The 13,592-nt window shown below is 46.7% G+C and overlaps 1 protein-coding gene across 2 annotated transcripts in view; it reads right to left on the bottom strand.

The window, feature by feature from the left end:
• The window catches only part of FNIP1 (folliculin interacting protein 1), a 142,420-nt gene extending 136,701 nt beyond the window's left edge, over positions 1 to 5,719 (bottom strand). For both annotated transcript variants that reach the window (XM_038740791.1, XM_038740793.1), the window contains exon 1: positions 5,523 to 5,719. In XM_038740791.1, the coding sequence (XP_038596719.1) occupies positions 5,523 to 5,611 (89 nt within the window). In that variant the 5' untranslated portion in view covers positions 5,612 to 5,719. The remainder of the gene's footprint in view (positions 1 to 5,522) is intronic.
• Positions 5,720 to 13,592: the final 7,873 nt, after the last annotated feature.

Below are 13,592 nucleotides of genomic sequence, written 5' to 3'. Positions count from 1 at the left end.
CAATTAACAGCTACAGATTCTGCTAATGAAGTGTTTTCCCCCATTAACTGATACCATGTCACAAATTATTTCTTAATACAATTACTAGTAAATGTTAGAGTAAAATTCATGGCATGCAGTGCTATTAGTGGTAACATATTAGTAACCTGCATTTACATCGTTCAGGAGTTATTCAAATCTCACTTTCCTTTTTATGGTGTCATTTTGATTTTTAAAAAATCTCAATTCAGTAACTTTTAGTTATGCCACTAAATAAAATATTACACTATAGCTATGGTCAACTGGGAAACAGGAGGAGTCAGGTTCTAATCCCCGCTCCACCATGGGCCTGCTATGGGACCTTGGTCAAATCATTCAACTTCTCTGTGCCTCAGTTCCATCACCTGCAAAATGGGGATTAATGCCTCTTCTCCCTCCTCAGACTGTGAGCCCCATGGACGAGGACCATACTTGATCTAACTGCACTGTAAGCACAGCATTTAGTACAGTGCTTGGCAATAATAAGCATTTAAATACTAAAATTATTACCTTCTAAGGAAGGTCTGAAATAATAAATTCTTATTACCTACTAGCAAATTGGGAGACAAAAGAAATACACACTACTTCTTGTTTAAAATTCAATCCATACCCTTACGGGATACTATTTGGAGAAATTCTGTTTGGAGATTGGGGTTTACAATTTTTTTGGGTTTTACTGTTAAGTTTTTTTTGGGGGGGTTACTGTTAAAATTTATCTTTCCTATTCCACAGGGTCCTAAGAACTGTAATAAAATGAAGGTCAATTAACACATTTTGTTAAGACCAGCTGCAAGGTTTTTTTTTCCTCTGTTCATTACAAGTGGGTTTCTATAAGATAGTTTTATTAATGAGTTCTTTTAAGACATTCCATAGACAGTTCTGATGGAGCAAATGTTACAAATAAAACACCAAAATATGAACAAATCTCTTGTGAATTAAAGAAAAAAAATTTGAAACAAACTTAGATTTGGCACAGCACTATTTACGTTGAAAGGATAAATTATTTCATTTTCCCTTCCATTTCTGTGTGTTTTTTAAATTAAACCATCCCTATAACAACCCCTTGTGTATGGGGTACAGATGCTGCTTTTTGCACTAAAGCCCCATTTCCATTAAAAAGTCTAATCAATCAATTAATCACTGGTGTTTGAGCACTTAGTATGTGCACACCACAGTACTCAGCGCTTTGGACAGTAGTCTCCAGCAGTCAAGTAAGGGAAGGAAGCCCTTTAATCCTTTCCAAAATCTTAAACATTTAGATGAAGAGACCAGGGAAACTGAACGCTAAATGTGAGGTTTACTGGTAGAACCGTAGCACTGACTTCCTGCTGTTTCCTATGGCACCTGCCTCATCTCCTTAAACCCCTTCTCCACGTGATTTTCCTTGCCTCCCAGATTCCACCTCCCGTGGGCTCTATGCAACATGCCTCCTCCTCTCTGCTGGCTGGAGAGATGGCGGCTGGGTTATCTAAACTCGAGTAAGGCACGGAGGTTGCCGAGGCTCATCTCTAACTTTCAGGCCTCGTTCACTTGGGCGGAAAGCCAATATTCCCAATTTGAATTGCAAGGGAACCCTGGCTTTTGATTTCACTAATTCAACCTCATTAAGTTTAAGGAATTTTAATTCATCTAGGCTATAAAGGAAAAGGGAATTTGGGGATGAAAATGAAAAAAAGCAAAGGCTCTCCCATTAGGTAACGAGTTCTTCCGGCAGACTATTCAATGTAAAATCATTCCCTCTGACATTGTTTTATGGAGGTGATTTCCAGGCGTATGTGAAATTCTTAAGTGATTGTACATGAGGTCACTCGGTGCTTGTGACAGGAGAAACAGGCTGGTCAGTGGCATACTCTTAAGGCACTCCACATTCTTCCTTGGGCACTGTAAAGTTTCAAGTTCTCAATACAATGCTTTGAATTCTTCACTAGAAAAAGGCTATTTTGTCATCAGTGGTATTTATTGAGGTGCTCAGTGTGTGCAGAGCACTGTATTAAGCGCTCAGGAGAGTACACTACAACTGAGTTGGCAGACACATGCCCTACCCACAATGAGCTTATAGTCTAAACTACACGGCTTTGACAGATAATGTTTCTCACAGTGAAGTCTGAAATTTAGTGCCAAATATTGATGCTGAAGGAACTGTTAAAGCACATTCCTAAACAAAATCTGAAAATAATTTGAAAGGCACAAACTTTCTGAAATGAAAAGTACAAAGATCAGAAATGTTCAACTGTTACGTCATTTCTGTAGATACAGTTCATACATCTGTTGTAGAAGTCTTTCGAAACAAAGTTCACTAGTTCTCACTATTTCAAGAACTGGGCATTTCTACCATATCTGGTTGATGATCCAATACAAAACTTAAGCATTTTGTAAATTGCCACATTTGCAAAACTAAAGTCTCACATCAGGGAGGAATAAAGCCATTTCCTATTAAATTTAACACAAGTCCTGATTTCAGTTCATTAAACTGTACCTTTGTAAACTTGCTTCTCTCACCAACTAAAAAAATCCATTTCACTTCCAAATAGGTACCATGATCCAAAATACAAAAAAAAATAAATTAGGATTTCACATCAGAGTTCCTTTTACAAGCTGATATCTGATCTTGAAAGATTCACTGGTTTGATTTCCTCAAAATGAGTCGTTCTGGGGGAAAAGTTCCTTTCATTCCCAGTATTGTGTTTGGCATATTTGACGTGATCAGCATCTGTTGTGGTTAGATCATGACAGATTCAGTAGTAACCTTAGACTGTTCCTGGCAACTCAAGCATTTCTCATTTCTCCTTTCCTAACATTAAGGTCTCACTGTTGAATAATATCTTCCCCCACACCCTAATTTCCAGGACAGAAGAATGGATTTTGGAGGGTTTTATTCTTCTCTCTCCTTAAGAGGCTTACTGGTCTTTCATACTCTGAAATGCATCTCAATGCATTAACCCAAGCAGGGGGCCGGGGAATCTTGTGAGAAGATGGGAAGATGGATGGATGGATGAATGGGTGGATGTACAGGTGGACAGATGGACGGATGGACAGGCGGGTGGACGGGTGGGTGGATGGGTGGATGGATGGACGGACGGATGGATGGACGGACGGATGGATGGACGGACGGACAGGCGGGTGGGCAGATGGGTGGACGGGAAGATGGACGGATCGGTGGACCGATGGACAGAAGCAAAGACAGATAGAAAGACAGAGAGAGAGATGGAAGGATGGATGGACAGAAGGACGGATGGATGGATAAATGAGCAGACTGGGGGGGTGGGGGTATGAACAGGTGACTGTTGAAGGAGGACAGTGGTGGGGGTGGGGAGGGGGGCGAAGGGAGCAACGAGGATGTTTTTTTGTCAAGCGAAAGGGGAATCGCCATAGAGAGGCCCGTTCAAGGGAACCAGAACTGGTTGGCTGGAGTAGTAACCGCAAGTCCCCTTCTGCTTCTATCAACGCCCGACCAACTTTCTTCACAAACAGGAAGGTGATGAAAATGAAGCTGACGCGTAAATGCCCAGATGGTCCCGACCCGGCTGCCAGCCCGGGGCAAACAACCCACCCACAGGCACTGCCAAAGAGTGGCCCGGGGCCCACCCTACACCACAACAGGCCCTCCGCCGGCCCAGCTTATTCTCAGCCCGGGGACTCCCCCAACCGCTTAGTCCAGCGCTCTGTGTTCAGCAAGCAGTCCGTAAATACCGCTGACCTACTGATTATCATTATTAATCCTATTTATTGAGTGCTCACTGTGTGCAAATTGCTGGACTACGCGCTTGGGAGAGGACAAGAGACCACCAGACCCATTTCCCACCGACAACGAGCTCGCAGTCTTGGACTCCCCTGGGCACTTAGTCCAGCGCTCTGCACAAATGGTCCACATACATTCATTCATTCATTCATTCAATTGTATTTACTGAGTGCTTACTATGCATAGAACACTGGACTATGCGCTTGGGAAGTACAAGTCGGCAACATATAAGAACGGTCCCTACTCAACAACGGGCTCAAAGTCTAGAACGGGGAGACAAATATCGCTGATGTACTGATTATTATTATTTATTATTAATTATTAACCCTATTTATTGAGCGCTTACTATGTGCAAAGCACTGTACCAAGAACTTGGGAGCGGACAACATACCATTAGTCATTCCCCGCCCACAACGAGCTCACAGTGTGGACTCTTCCGAGCGCTTAGTCCAGCACTCCGCACACGGCAAACGGTCCACAGATATTGCTGACCTACTGATTATCGTTATTAATCCTATTTATTGAGCAATTACTGTGTGCAAAGCGCTGGACTAAGCCCTCGGGAGAGGACGCCATACCATCAGGCCCATCCCCCGACACGAGCTCGCAGCCTTGGACTGTCCCGAGCGCTTAGTCCAGCAATCCGGGCCCGGCGAGGGTTCACCAATCCCACCGACGGACTGATTGATTGATGCGGATCGATCGATCGATCTGACCCGCCGGCGGCGGCAGCCCGGAAAAGGGAGAGAATAATAATAATGATAATATTTGTTAAGCACTTTCTATGTGCCAAGCACTGTTCTAAGCTCTGGGGGAGATGCACGGCGATCAGGTTGTCCCCTGTGGGGTTCCCAGTCATCATCCCCATTTTCCAGAGGAGGTCACTGAGACCCAGAGAAGTGAAGTGGCTTGCCCAAGGTCATACAACAAGTGGCAGCGTGGCTTAGTGGCAAGAGCCCGGGCTTGGGAGTCAGAGGTCGTGGGTTCTAATCCCGCCTCCGCCACTTGTCTGCTGTGGGACCTTGGGTAAGCCACTTCACTCCTCTGGGCCTCAGTTCCCTCATCTGTAAAATGGGGATGAAGACTGGGAGACCCACCTGGGCCAACCTGATTGCCTTTCATCTACCCCAGCGCTTAGAACAGTGCTTGGCACCGAGTAAGCGCTTAACAAATACGATGATAATACTAATGGCTGGGTTGGGACCGTCTCTATGTGTTGTCGACTTGGGCTCGGCGCTTAGAAGAGTGCTTTGCACATAGTAAGCGCTTAACAGATACGATGATAATACTAATGGCTGGGCTGGGACCGTCTCTATCTGTTGCCGACTTGGGCTCGGCGCTTAGAAGAGTGCTTTGCACATAGTAAGCGCTTAACAAATACGATGATAATACTAACGGCTGGGCTGGGACCGTCTCTATCTGTTGCCGACTTGGGCTCGGCGCTTAGAAGAGTGCTTCGCACATAGTACGCGCTTAACAGATAGCATCATCATCACTGTACTTTCCGAGGACTTCGTACCAAGTAAGCGCTCCATAAATTCGAACAAATGAATGCTAATAAGCGGCGGAGGCGGGATTGGCCCCCACGACGTCCGACTCCCCAGCCCGGGCTCTTGCCGCTGAGGCGGGCTGAAGGTGGGCCCCCCCCCACAACCGGGACAACGAGGGGCGGCTCGCCCCACATTCCCTGCAGCCCCACTTTGTGTTCCCTGGCGCGGGAATGGGGGAGAGGAAAGAGGAGGGAGGCAGGGATGGGATCCCTTACCTGAAGACGGCGTCGTCGCGGGGGTCGCGGCCGGAGGCCACGAGCCCGCTCCTTTTGTTGAAGAGCTTCTGGAACAGGGTGGGGGGCATCTTGGGCCGGGGGAGCGGAGCGGGGAGGGGCCGGGCCCCTGTCCCTCGGCCGCCGGGGGTCGGTGGGTCGGTCTGTCGGTGCGCCTGTCTCCGTCGGTCCCCGGCGGCGGCCGCCGCGCACCTAGTTCCGCGAAGCCGCCGACTCCATTGGTGTCACAGTCATATGACAGAAATTAGTCACTCCTAACTGCCAGAAGGGGCGGGGACGGGAGGGGAAGGGAGGGGCGGCCCGGCTCACGTGGCGCGGGGCGGGGAGAGGGGGGGAGCGCGCCGGCCAGGCTCGCTCCCTCCGCGCAGCCGCGGCGAAAGGCCGGCGGCGCCCGCGGTGGGGAGGCCGGGGGAGGGGCCCGAGGTCCGGGCCGGGGACAGGACCCGGGCTGGGCGCGCTCTGAGCCACGTGAGCCCACTGGTGGGTAGGGACCGTCTCTCTGTATGTTGCCAACTTGGACTTCCCAAGCGCTTAGTACAGTGCTCCGCACACAGTAAGCGCTCAATAAATGGATGGGGGACATGGATGGGGGACATGGGGGGAAAGGGGGTAATAATAATAATAATCATCATCATCATCAATCGTATTTATTGAGCGCTTACTATGTGCAGAGCACTGTACTAAGCGCTTGGTAAGTACAAATTGGCAACATATAGAGACAGTCCCTACCCAACAGTGGGCTCACAGTCTAAAAGGGGGAGACAGAGAACAAAACCAAACATACTAACTAAATAAAATAAATAGAATAGATATGTACAAATAAAATAAATAAATAAATAAATAGAGCAATAAATATGTACAAACATATATACATATATACAGGTGCTGTAATAATGATAGTATTTTTTAAGCACTTACTATGTGCAAAGCACTGTTCTGAGCGCTGGGGAGGTTCCAAGGTGATCAGGTTGTCCCACAGGGGGCTCATCGTTTTAATCCCCATTTTACAGATGAGGTAACTGAGGCACAGAGAAGTGAAGTGACTTGCCCAAAGTCACACGGCTGACATTTGGCGGAGTCGGGATTTGAACCCATGACTTATGACTCCAAAGCCCGGGCTATTTCCACTGAGCCGCGAGATTGCTCCCATCCCAAATCTCATAAAGCAGCTCTGAAATGACCTGGATAAAAGTTTATCAACTAGAAGCAAAAGGTTTCTCATGCCCTAGGAACACCGCACTGGTACGTGGGAGAATAACACCTGAAATCATCCCACAGGACTTACAAGGCAGCTGGCCACTTATTAATACGCATCCCCCATCCCTTTTGTCTATCTATTTATTCAATTATACATTTGATACTCTGCTGATGAATGGTTTTTATGGTAGTCTCCCCTTTCTAGACTGTGAGCCCGTTGTTGGGTAGGGACTGTCTCTACATGTTGCCAACTTGTACTTCCCAAGCGCTTAGCACAGTGCTCTGCACACAGTAAGCGCTCAATAAATAAATACGATTGAATGAATGCATAAAAACGATTGAATGAATGAATGGGGCAGGGGAGCGGGCCGGGCCTGTGGGGGGGGGGGCGTGGCTCGGAGCCATTGGCTCTCTCTATGTGCTTCCCAAGCGCTTGGTAGAGAAGCAGCGTGGCTCAGTGGAGAAGAGCCCGGGCTTTGGAGTCAGAGGTCATGGGTTCAAACCACGGCTCTGCCAATTGTCAGCTGGGTGAATTTGGGCAAGTCACTTAACTTCTCTGGGCCTCAGTTACCTCATCTGTGAAATGGGGATTGAGACTGTGAGCCCCACGTGGGACAACCTGATCACCTTGTAACATCCCCAACGCTTAGAACAGTGCTTTGCATATAGTAAGCGCTTAATGCCATCATTATTATTATTACTCTGCACGCAGTGGGCGCTCAATAAATACGATTGAATGTCTCCCCCTTCTAGACTGTGAGCTCACTGTTGGGTAGGGACTGTCTCTATGTGTTGCCAGCTTGTACTTCCCAAGCGCTTAGTACAGTGCTCCGCACGCAGTAAGCGCTCAATAAATACTATTGAATGAATGAATGAACGGGGCAGGGGAGCGGGCCGGGGCTGTGGTGGGCGTGGCTCGGAGCCATTGGGTCTCTGTATGTGCTTCCCAAGCGCTTGGTGCAGTGCTCTGCACGCAGTGGGCGCTCAATAAATACGACTGAATGTCTCCCCCTTCTAGAGTGTGAGCCCAATTTTTGGTAGGGACTGTCTCTATGTGTTGCCAGCTTGTACTTCCCAAGCGCTTAGTACAGTGCTCTGCACACAGTAAGCGCTCAATAAATACGATTGAATGAATGAATGGGGCAGGGGAGCGGGCCGGGCCTGTGGTGGGCGTGGCTCGGAGCCATTGGGTCTCTGTATGTGCTTCCCAAGCGGTTGGTGCAGTGCTCTGCACGCAGTGGGCGCTCAATAAATACGATTGAATGTCTCCCCCTTCTAGACTGTAAGCCCACTGTTGGGTAGGGACTGTCTCTATATGTTGCCAGCTTGTACTTCCCAAGCGCTTAGTACAGTGCTCTGCACACAGTAAGCGCTCAATAAATACGATTGATTGATTGAACGGGCTCACAGTCTAGAGGGTCACAGTCTCCTCCTCCCCCTTTCCACAGCACCTGTATATTCATTCAATCGTATTTACTGAACGCTTACTGTGTGCAGAGCACTGTACTAAGCGCTTGGGAAGTACAAGTTGGGTATATATGTTTGTACAGATTCATTACTCTGTCTTACTTGTATCTCCTTCCCCTCCCCACAGCACCTGTATATGTTTGTACAGATTTATTACTCTATTTATTTTACTTGTACATATTTACTATTCTATTTATTTTATTTTGTTAATATGTGTTGTTTTGTTGTCTGTCTCCCCCTTCTAGACTGCGAGCCCGACATTGGGTAGGGACCGTCTCTAGATGTTACCAACTTGTACTTCCCAAGCGCTTACTACAGTGATCTGCACACAGTAATTGCTCAATAAATACGATTGATTGAATGAATGAATGAATGAATGGTCCGGGGCCGTGGTGGGCATGGCCTGGAGCCGTGGGGGCGTGGCCCGGGCCGGCGTCCGTCGGCGCTGAGGCGAGATCATGCTCGCGGACCGGCCTTTTCGCTTTAGCGCCTACGTGTCACCCTAAAAATGTAACTACTCAGCCCACTTTCGGGTGCCACCTTGAAAAAGAAGGCGGTGGGCCCTCAGGGGACAAGCTCCCTTTCTTCATTGTAATAAAATTGTGGTTTTGCTAAGCGCCTACTGGGTGCCAGGCCCTGTATTAAGCGCTGGGGTGGATACAGCTCAATCGGGTAGGACACAGTCCCTGTCCTGCACGCAGCTCACAGTTTTCATCCCCATTGGGCTCACAGTCTTCATCCCCATTTTACAGATGAGGGAACTGAGGCACAGAGAAGTTAAGTGACTTGCCCAAAGTCACACAGCTGACAATTGGCGGAGCAGGAATTTGAACCCATGCCCTCTAACTCCAAAGTCCATGCTCTTTCCACTAAACCACGCTGCTTTTCTATTGTTTTGTCTTGTCTGTCTCCCTGCTTCTAGACTGTGAGCCCGTTGTTGGGTAGGGACTGTCTCTATCTGCTGCCAAATTGTACTTCCCAAGCGCTTAGTACAGTGCTCTGCACACAGTAAGCACTCAATAAATACGATTGAATGAATGAATAATAGTGCTGGGTTAAGTGTAATGAAAATGAACTGGCAAGATCCTTCCCTCCAAGGAGTTTAGTTTAGTACTCATGTGTATCTACTCTTCATATACTTATTTATGTAACTGCATGTGTATTTTCAGCAATTTGTACTTCCCAGGTGCTTAGTACAGTACTCTGCACACAGTAAGCACCAATAAATACGATTGAATGAATGAATGAATGAAATTGAATGAATGAATGAATCATCTCCATTGTCCTCTCATCAACTGGATATTTGTCCACTTGTTTCCGCTTGCTCTCCCATTAATTTCTTTAGGTCAGGAACTGCATCTCTGACTTCTGAAATTCTTCTGGGACACTGTTCTATCCCACAGTTCTATAATAATAATGATGATTTTTCTTAAGCACTGACTATGTGCCAAGCACTGTTCCAAGCACTGGGGGAGATACAAGGTAATCAGGTTGTCCCACGTGGGGCTCATGGTCTTAATCCCCATTTTACAGATGAGGTCACTGAGGCACCGAGAAGTTAAGTGACTTGCCCAAAGTCACACAGCTGACAAGTGGTGGCGTGAGGATTAGAACCCACGACCTCTGACTCCCAAGCTCATGCTCTTTAATGGTGACCCAATACAGGGATTGTGTCTGCTAGCTCTGTTGTACTCTCCCAAGTGCTTAGTACAGTGTTCTGCACATAGTAAGCACTCTCTAAATACCACTGAATGATCAAAGAGGACCTGATGTTGGAGTCTGCAGTCAGGAATGACAGATGAGCCCCTATCTTAAGACCTCAGGACCAAGAACCTGCACAGAAGAATTGATTCTAGTATTAGTGGCTTACACGGCGCTAACTGGAGTCTTATCTCTGCCAGCCATGTTTCTTCTGGGACTCAGAATGTAGCATGAGAGGAGCTAGGAACGAGTTTATTCATTTTTCCATTCAATCGCATTTATTGAGTGCTTACTGTGTGCAAAGCATTGTACTAAGCACTTGGGAGAATACATTCCTGCTTACAGTTTAGAGGGGGAGACAGACATTAATGTAAATAAATAAATTACAGGTATCTACCTATGTGCTGTGGAGATGGGATGGGGGGATGAATGAAGGAGCAAGTAAGAGCGGCGCAGAAAGGAGTGAGAGAAGAGGAGAGGAAGGCTTAGGAGATGTGCCTTCAATAAGACTTTGAAGTGGGTCAGAGTAATTATCTGTCTGATACGAGGAGGGCGGGCATTCCAGGCCAGAGGTAGGATGTGGGCGAGGGGTTGGCGGTGAGATAGATGAGATCGAGGTCTCACTGTACGTGAGAAGGTTAACATTAGGGGAATGAAGTGTTCGGGCTGGGTTGTAGTAGGAGAGTGGTGAGGTGAGGTAGGGAGGGGCAAGGAGACTAAATGCTTTAATCATCATAAAGAGCAAGCAAAGTGTTCATCCACATTAGCCAGCTGCAGGCAGAACCCAGGATAAGACCCAGGTTTCCTGATTCCCAGAGCAGTGCTTTTTTTTTAAAAAATGGTATTTGTTAATCACTTACTATGTCAAACACTGTTCAAGTGCCGGGGTAGATACAGGTTAAATGGGACAGGGATAGTGCATCGGGTACACAGGGCCTCGAGAGTTCTATCTCCCCCTCTAGACTGTATGCTCTTTGTGGTTAAGGAACATGTCTACCAACTCTTTTATATTGTATTCTCATAAGCACTTAGTACAGTGCTGTATTCACAGTAAGATCTCAAGAAATACAACTGGACCAACAACAAACACTTAATAAGTAATAACAAGCCCACCGAACAGCTGGCACAAGCCCAACTGTGTCAGATGAATAATAATAATAATGGTATTTGTTAAGCGCTATGTGCCCAGCACTGTTCTAAGCGCTGGACAAATGGTAGATGGTGAAAGCTGAGGTGCTCTAAGTGGCCATTGACTCCGAGGTGGCAAATGTTTTTGTGTTTTTGTTAAGTGCTTACTATGTGTCGGGCACTGTGTTAAGCAGTGGGGGAGATGCAAGATAATCAGGTTGGATCCAATCTGTGTCCCACGTGAGGCTCACAGTCTTAGGCCCCGTTTTACAGATGAGGTAACTGGGCCACAGAGAAGTGAAGTGAGTTGCTCAAGATCACACAGCAGACTAAGTGATGGAGCTGGGATTAGAACCCAAGTCCTCTGACTCCCAGGCCTGTGCTCTTTCCACTAGGCCATGCTGCTTCTCTAACTTTACCAAAGTTAAAGGTCTGGCCAGGGTAGCACTTGGAAAGCTGGAAAGGCAGCTCTAGAATGTGAAATCAACCTAAAGACAGAGATTGACGTCTACCATGCTGTTTATCACAACAGCAGTATATGCCGAGAGGCATGGACACCCTACCAACAGAATGTCAAACAACTGTCTGAGGTGGACCAATCAGACTATCAGAGGTCTTTACTGAGTGTTTACTATGTGCAGAGCACTGTACTAAACACTTGGGAGAGAACAGAACAGTCAGTAGACATGTTCCCTGCCCACGACAAGATTACGGTCTAGAGGGGGAAACAGTCAGTCAGTTAATCATATTTATTGAGCTCTTACTGGGTGCAGAGCACTGTACTGAGTGCTTGGGAGAGCACAGTATAACAGGGACATCCCATTACTATAAATTCATTAATTTCTGATAGGCACATAAGTCCTGCGGGGCTGAGGGTGAGGTGAACAGCAAATGGATAGCCAGTGTAAAATGGCAAGATCAATCCCAAATCACCAGAGTCTTGTGATTTTCCAGGCTCGCATGACCCGATAACCAGGTCTCAGCTGGGATGCCATCATCAACCGACGCAGATGAATGAGAAATAATAATAATGATGGCATTTATTAAGTGCTTACTATGTGCAAAGCACTGTTCTAAGTGCAGGGGAGGTTACAAGGTGATCAGGTTGTCCCTCAGGGGACTCACAGTCTTAATCCCCATTTTACAGATGAGGTAACTGAGGCCCAGAGAAGTTAAGTGACTTGCCCAAAGTCACACAGCTGACAATTAGCAGAGCTGGGATTTGAACCCATGACCTCTGACTCCAAAGCCCTTGCTCTTTTCCACTGAGCCACGCTGCTGCTCTAAGAAATGACTCTTTAGGTGATCTTTTATGGAGAGCTTTGCACTGGAACATGCCCCAGAGGTAGCCCAAGGGAGTAACACTGAAGGCCAACTTCTAAATGTAGAAGTTGCCCCACGACAGGTCCTCCAGGCGATAGATCTGCCGTTCAGCTAATTGGTCCTTTCAGGACAAACACATCCCTGCAGCAGAGGAAGAACACTAGGTGAAAGGCAGCCTTGAGTGCTGCAGGACTCACTGTTAGTACAGTAAGATCACAGGCTTGGCAGAAGACCAACCTACCCCCCCGGAATCACTTGCGATGTTTTGCGGGGAGAGGTTGGCTCCTCTGTCTATAGTGGGAAATCTCCACTCCTTCTAGAGGTGTAGCCAAGTTCTCCCGAGTGCAGTGAGTTGGATCCACAGCACCTGTATATATGTATATATGTTTGTACATATTTATTACTCTATTTATTTATTTATTTTACTTGTACATATCTATTCTATTTATTTTATTTTGTTAATATGTTTGGTTTTGTTCTCTGTCTCCCCCTTCTACACTGTGAGCCCACTGTTGGGTAGGGACTGTCTCTATATGTTGCCAACTTGTACTACCCAAGCGCTTAGTACAGTGCTCTGCACACAGTAAGCACTCAATAAATATGATTGATTGATTGATTGATTGATCTCCCCATTGCCTGTGATCTGTGCACCTGCCTACTCTTCCTGAGACCTGGCAATAAGAGCTCTTCATGTGATAATTGATCTCTCTCTCTGTAAGCTACACCTGGGGTAAAAAGGAAGATACTACAAGTTAATTTGGTCTTTAACCCAATTTGGCGGGTTATTTGGACTAAAACCTCTCTCCCGCCTTTTCATCCAAGCAAAGCTTTCAGGCAGTCATCCCCACCCCTTGGGGCCGAAATACACGGTGTCCTTTAATCTCATCTTCAGCGTGCCCGATGATCTTGAACCCAGTCCCAACTCCGCCACTTGCCTGCTGTGTGACCTTCGGCAAGTCACTTAACTTCTATAGAGGTCAATTTCGTTACCTGTAAAATGGGCATAAAATACTTGGTCTCCATCCTCTTAGACTGTGAGCCCTTTGCAGGAGCTGGGACTATACCCAATCTGGTTAACTTGACCCACCCCAGCACTTAGTCTAGTGCCTGGCACATATTATCCTCACTGTTTTATTATCCTCACTGTTATTTAAATACTCCGTTAACCTCAACTTCGATTATTTTCTGTTGTGCTCTATTCCTATTTGTGGAATCAATTAAAGATGTGTTCTTTTC

Source organism: Tachyglossus aculeatus, chromosome X1 (genome assembly GCF_015852505.1).
Source record: "Tachyglossus aculeatus isolate mTacAcu1 chromosome X1, mTacAcu1.pri, whole genome shotgun sequence".
NCBI classification, from domain to species: domain Eukaryota; kingdom Metazoa; phylum Chordata; class Mammalia; order Monotremata; family Tachyglossidae; genus Tachyglossus; species Tachyglossus aculeatus.
The sequence above is the reverse complement of the archived record's forward strand: the minus strand, read 5'-3'. Positions and strand labels throughout refer to the sequence as shown.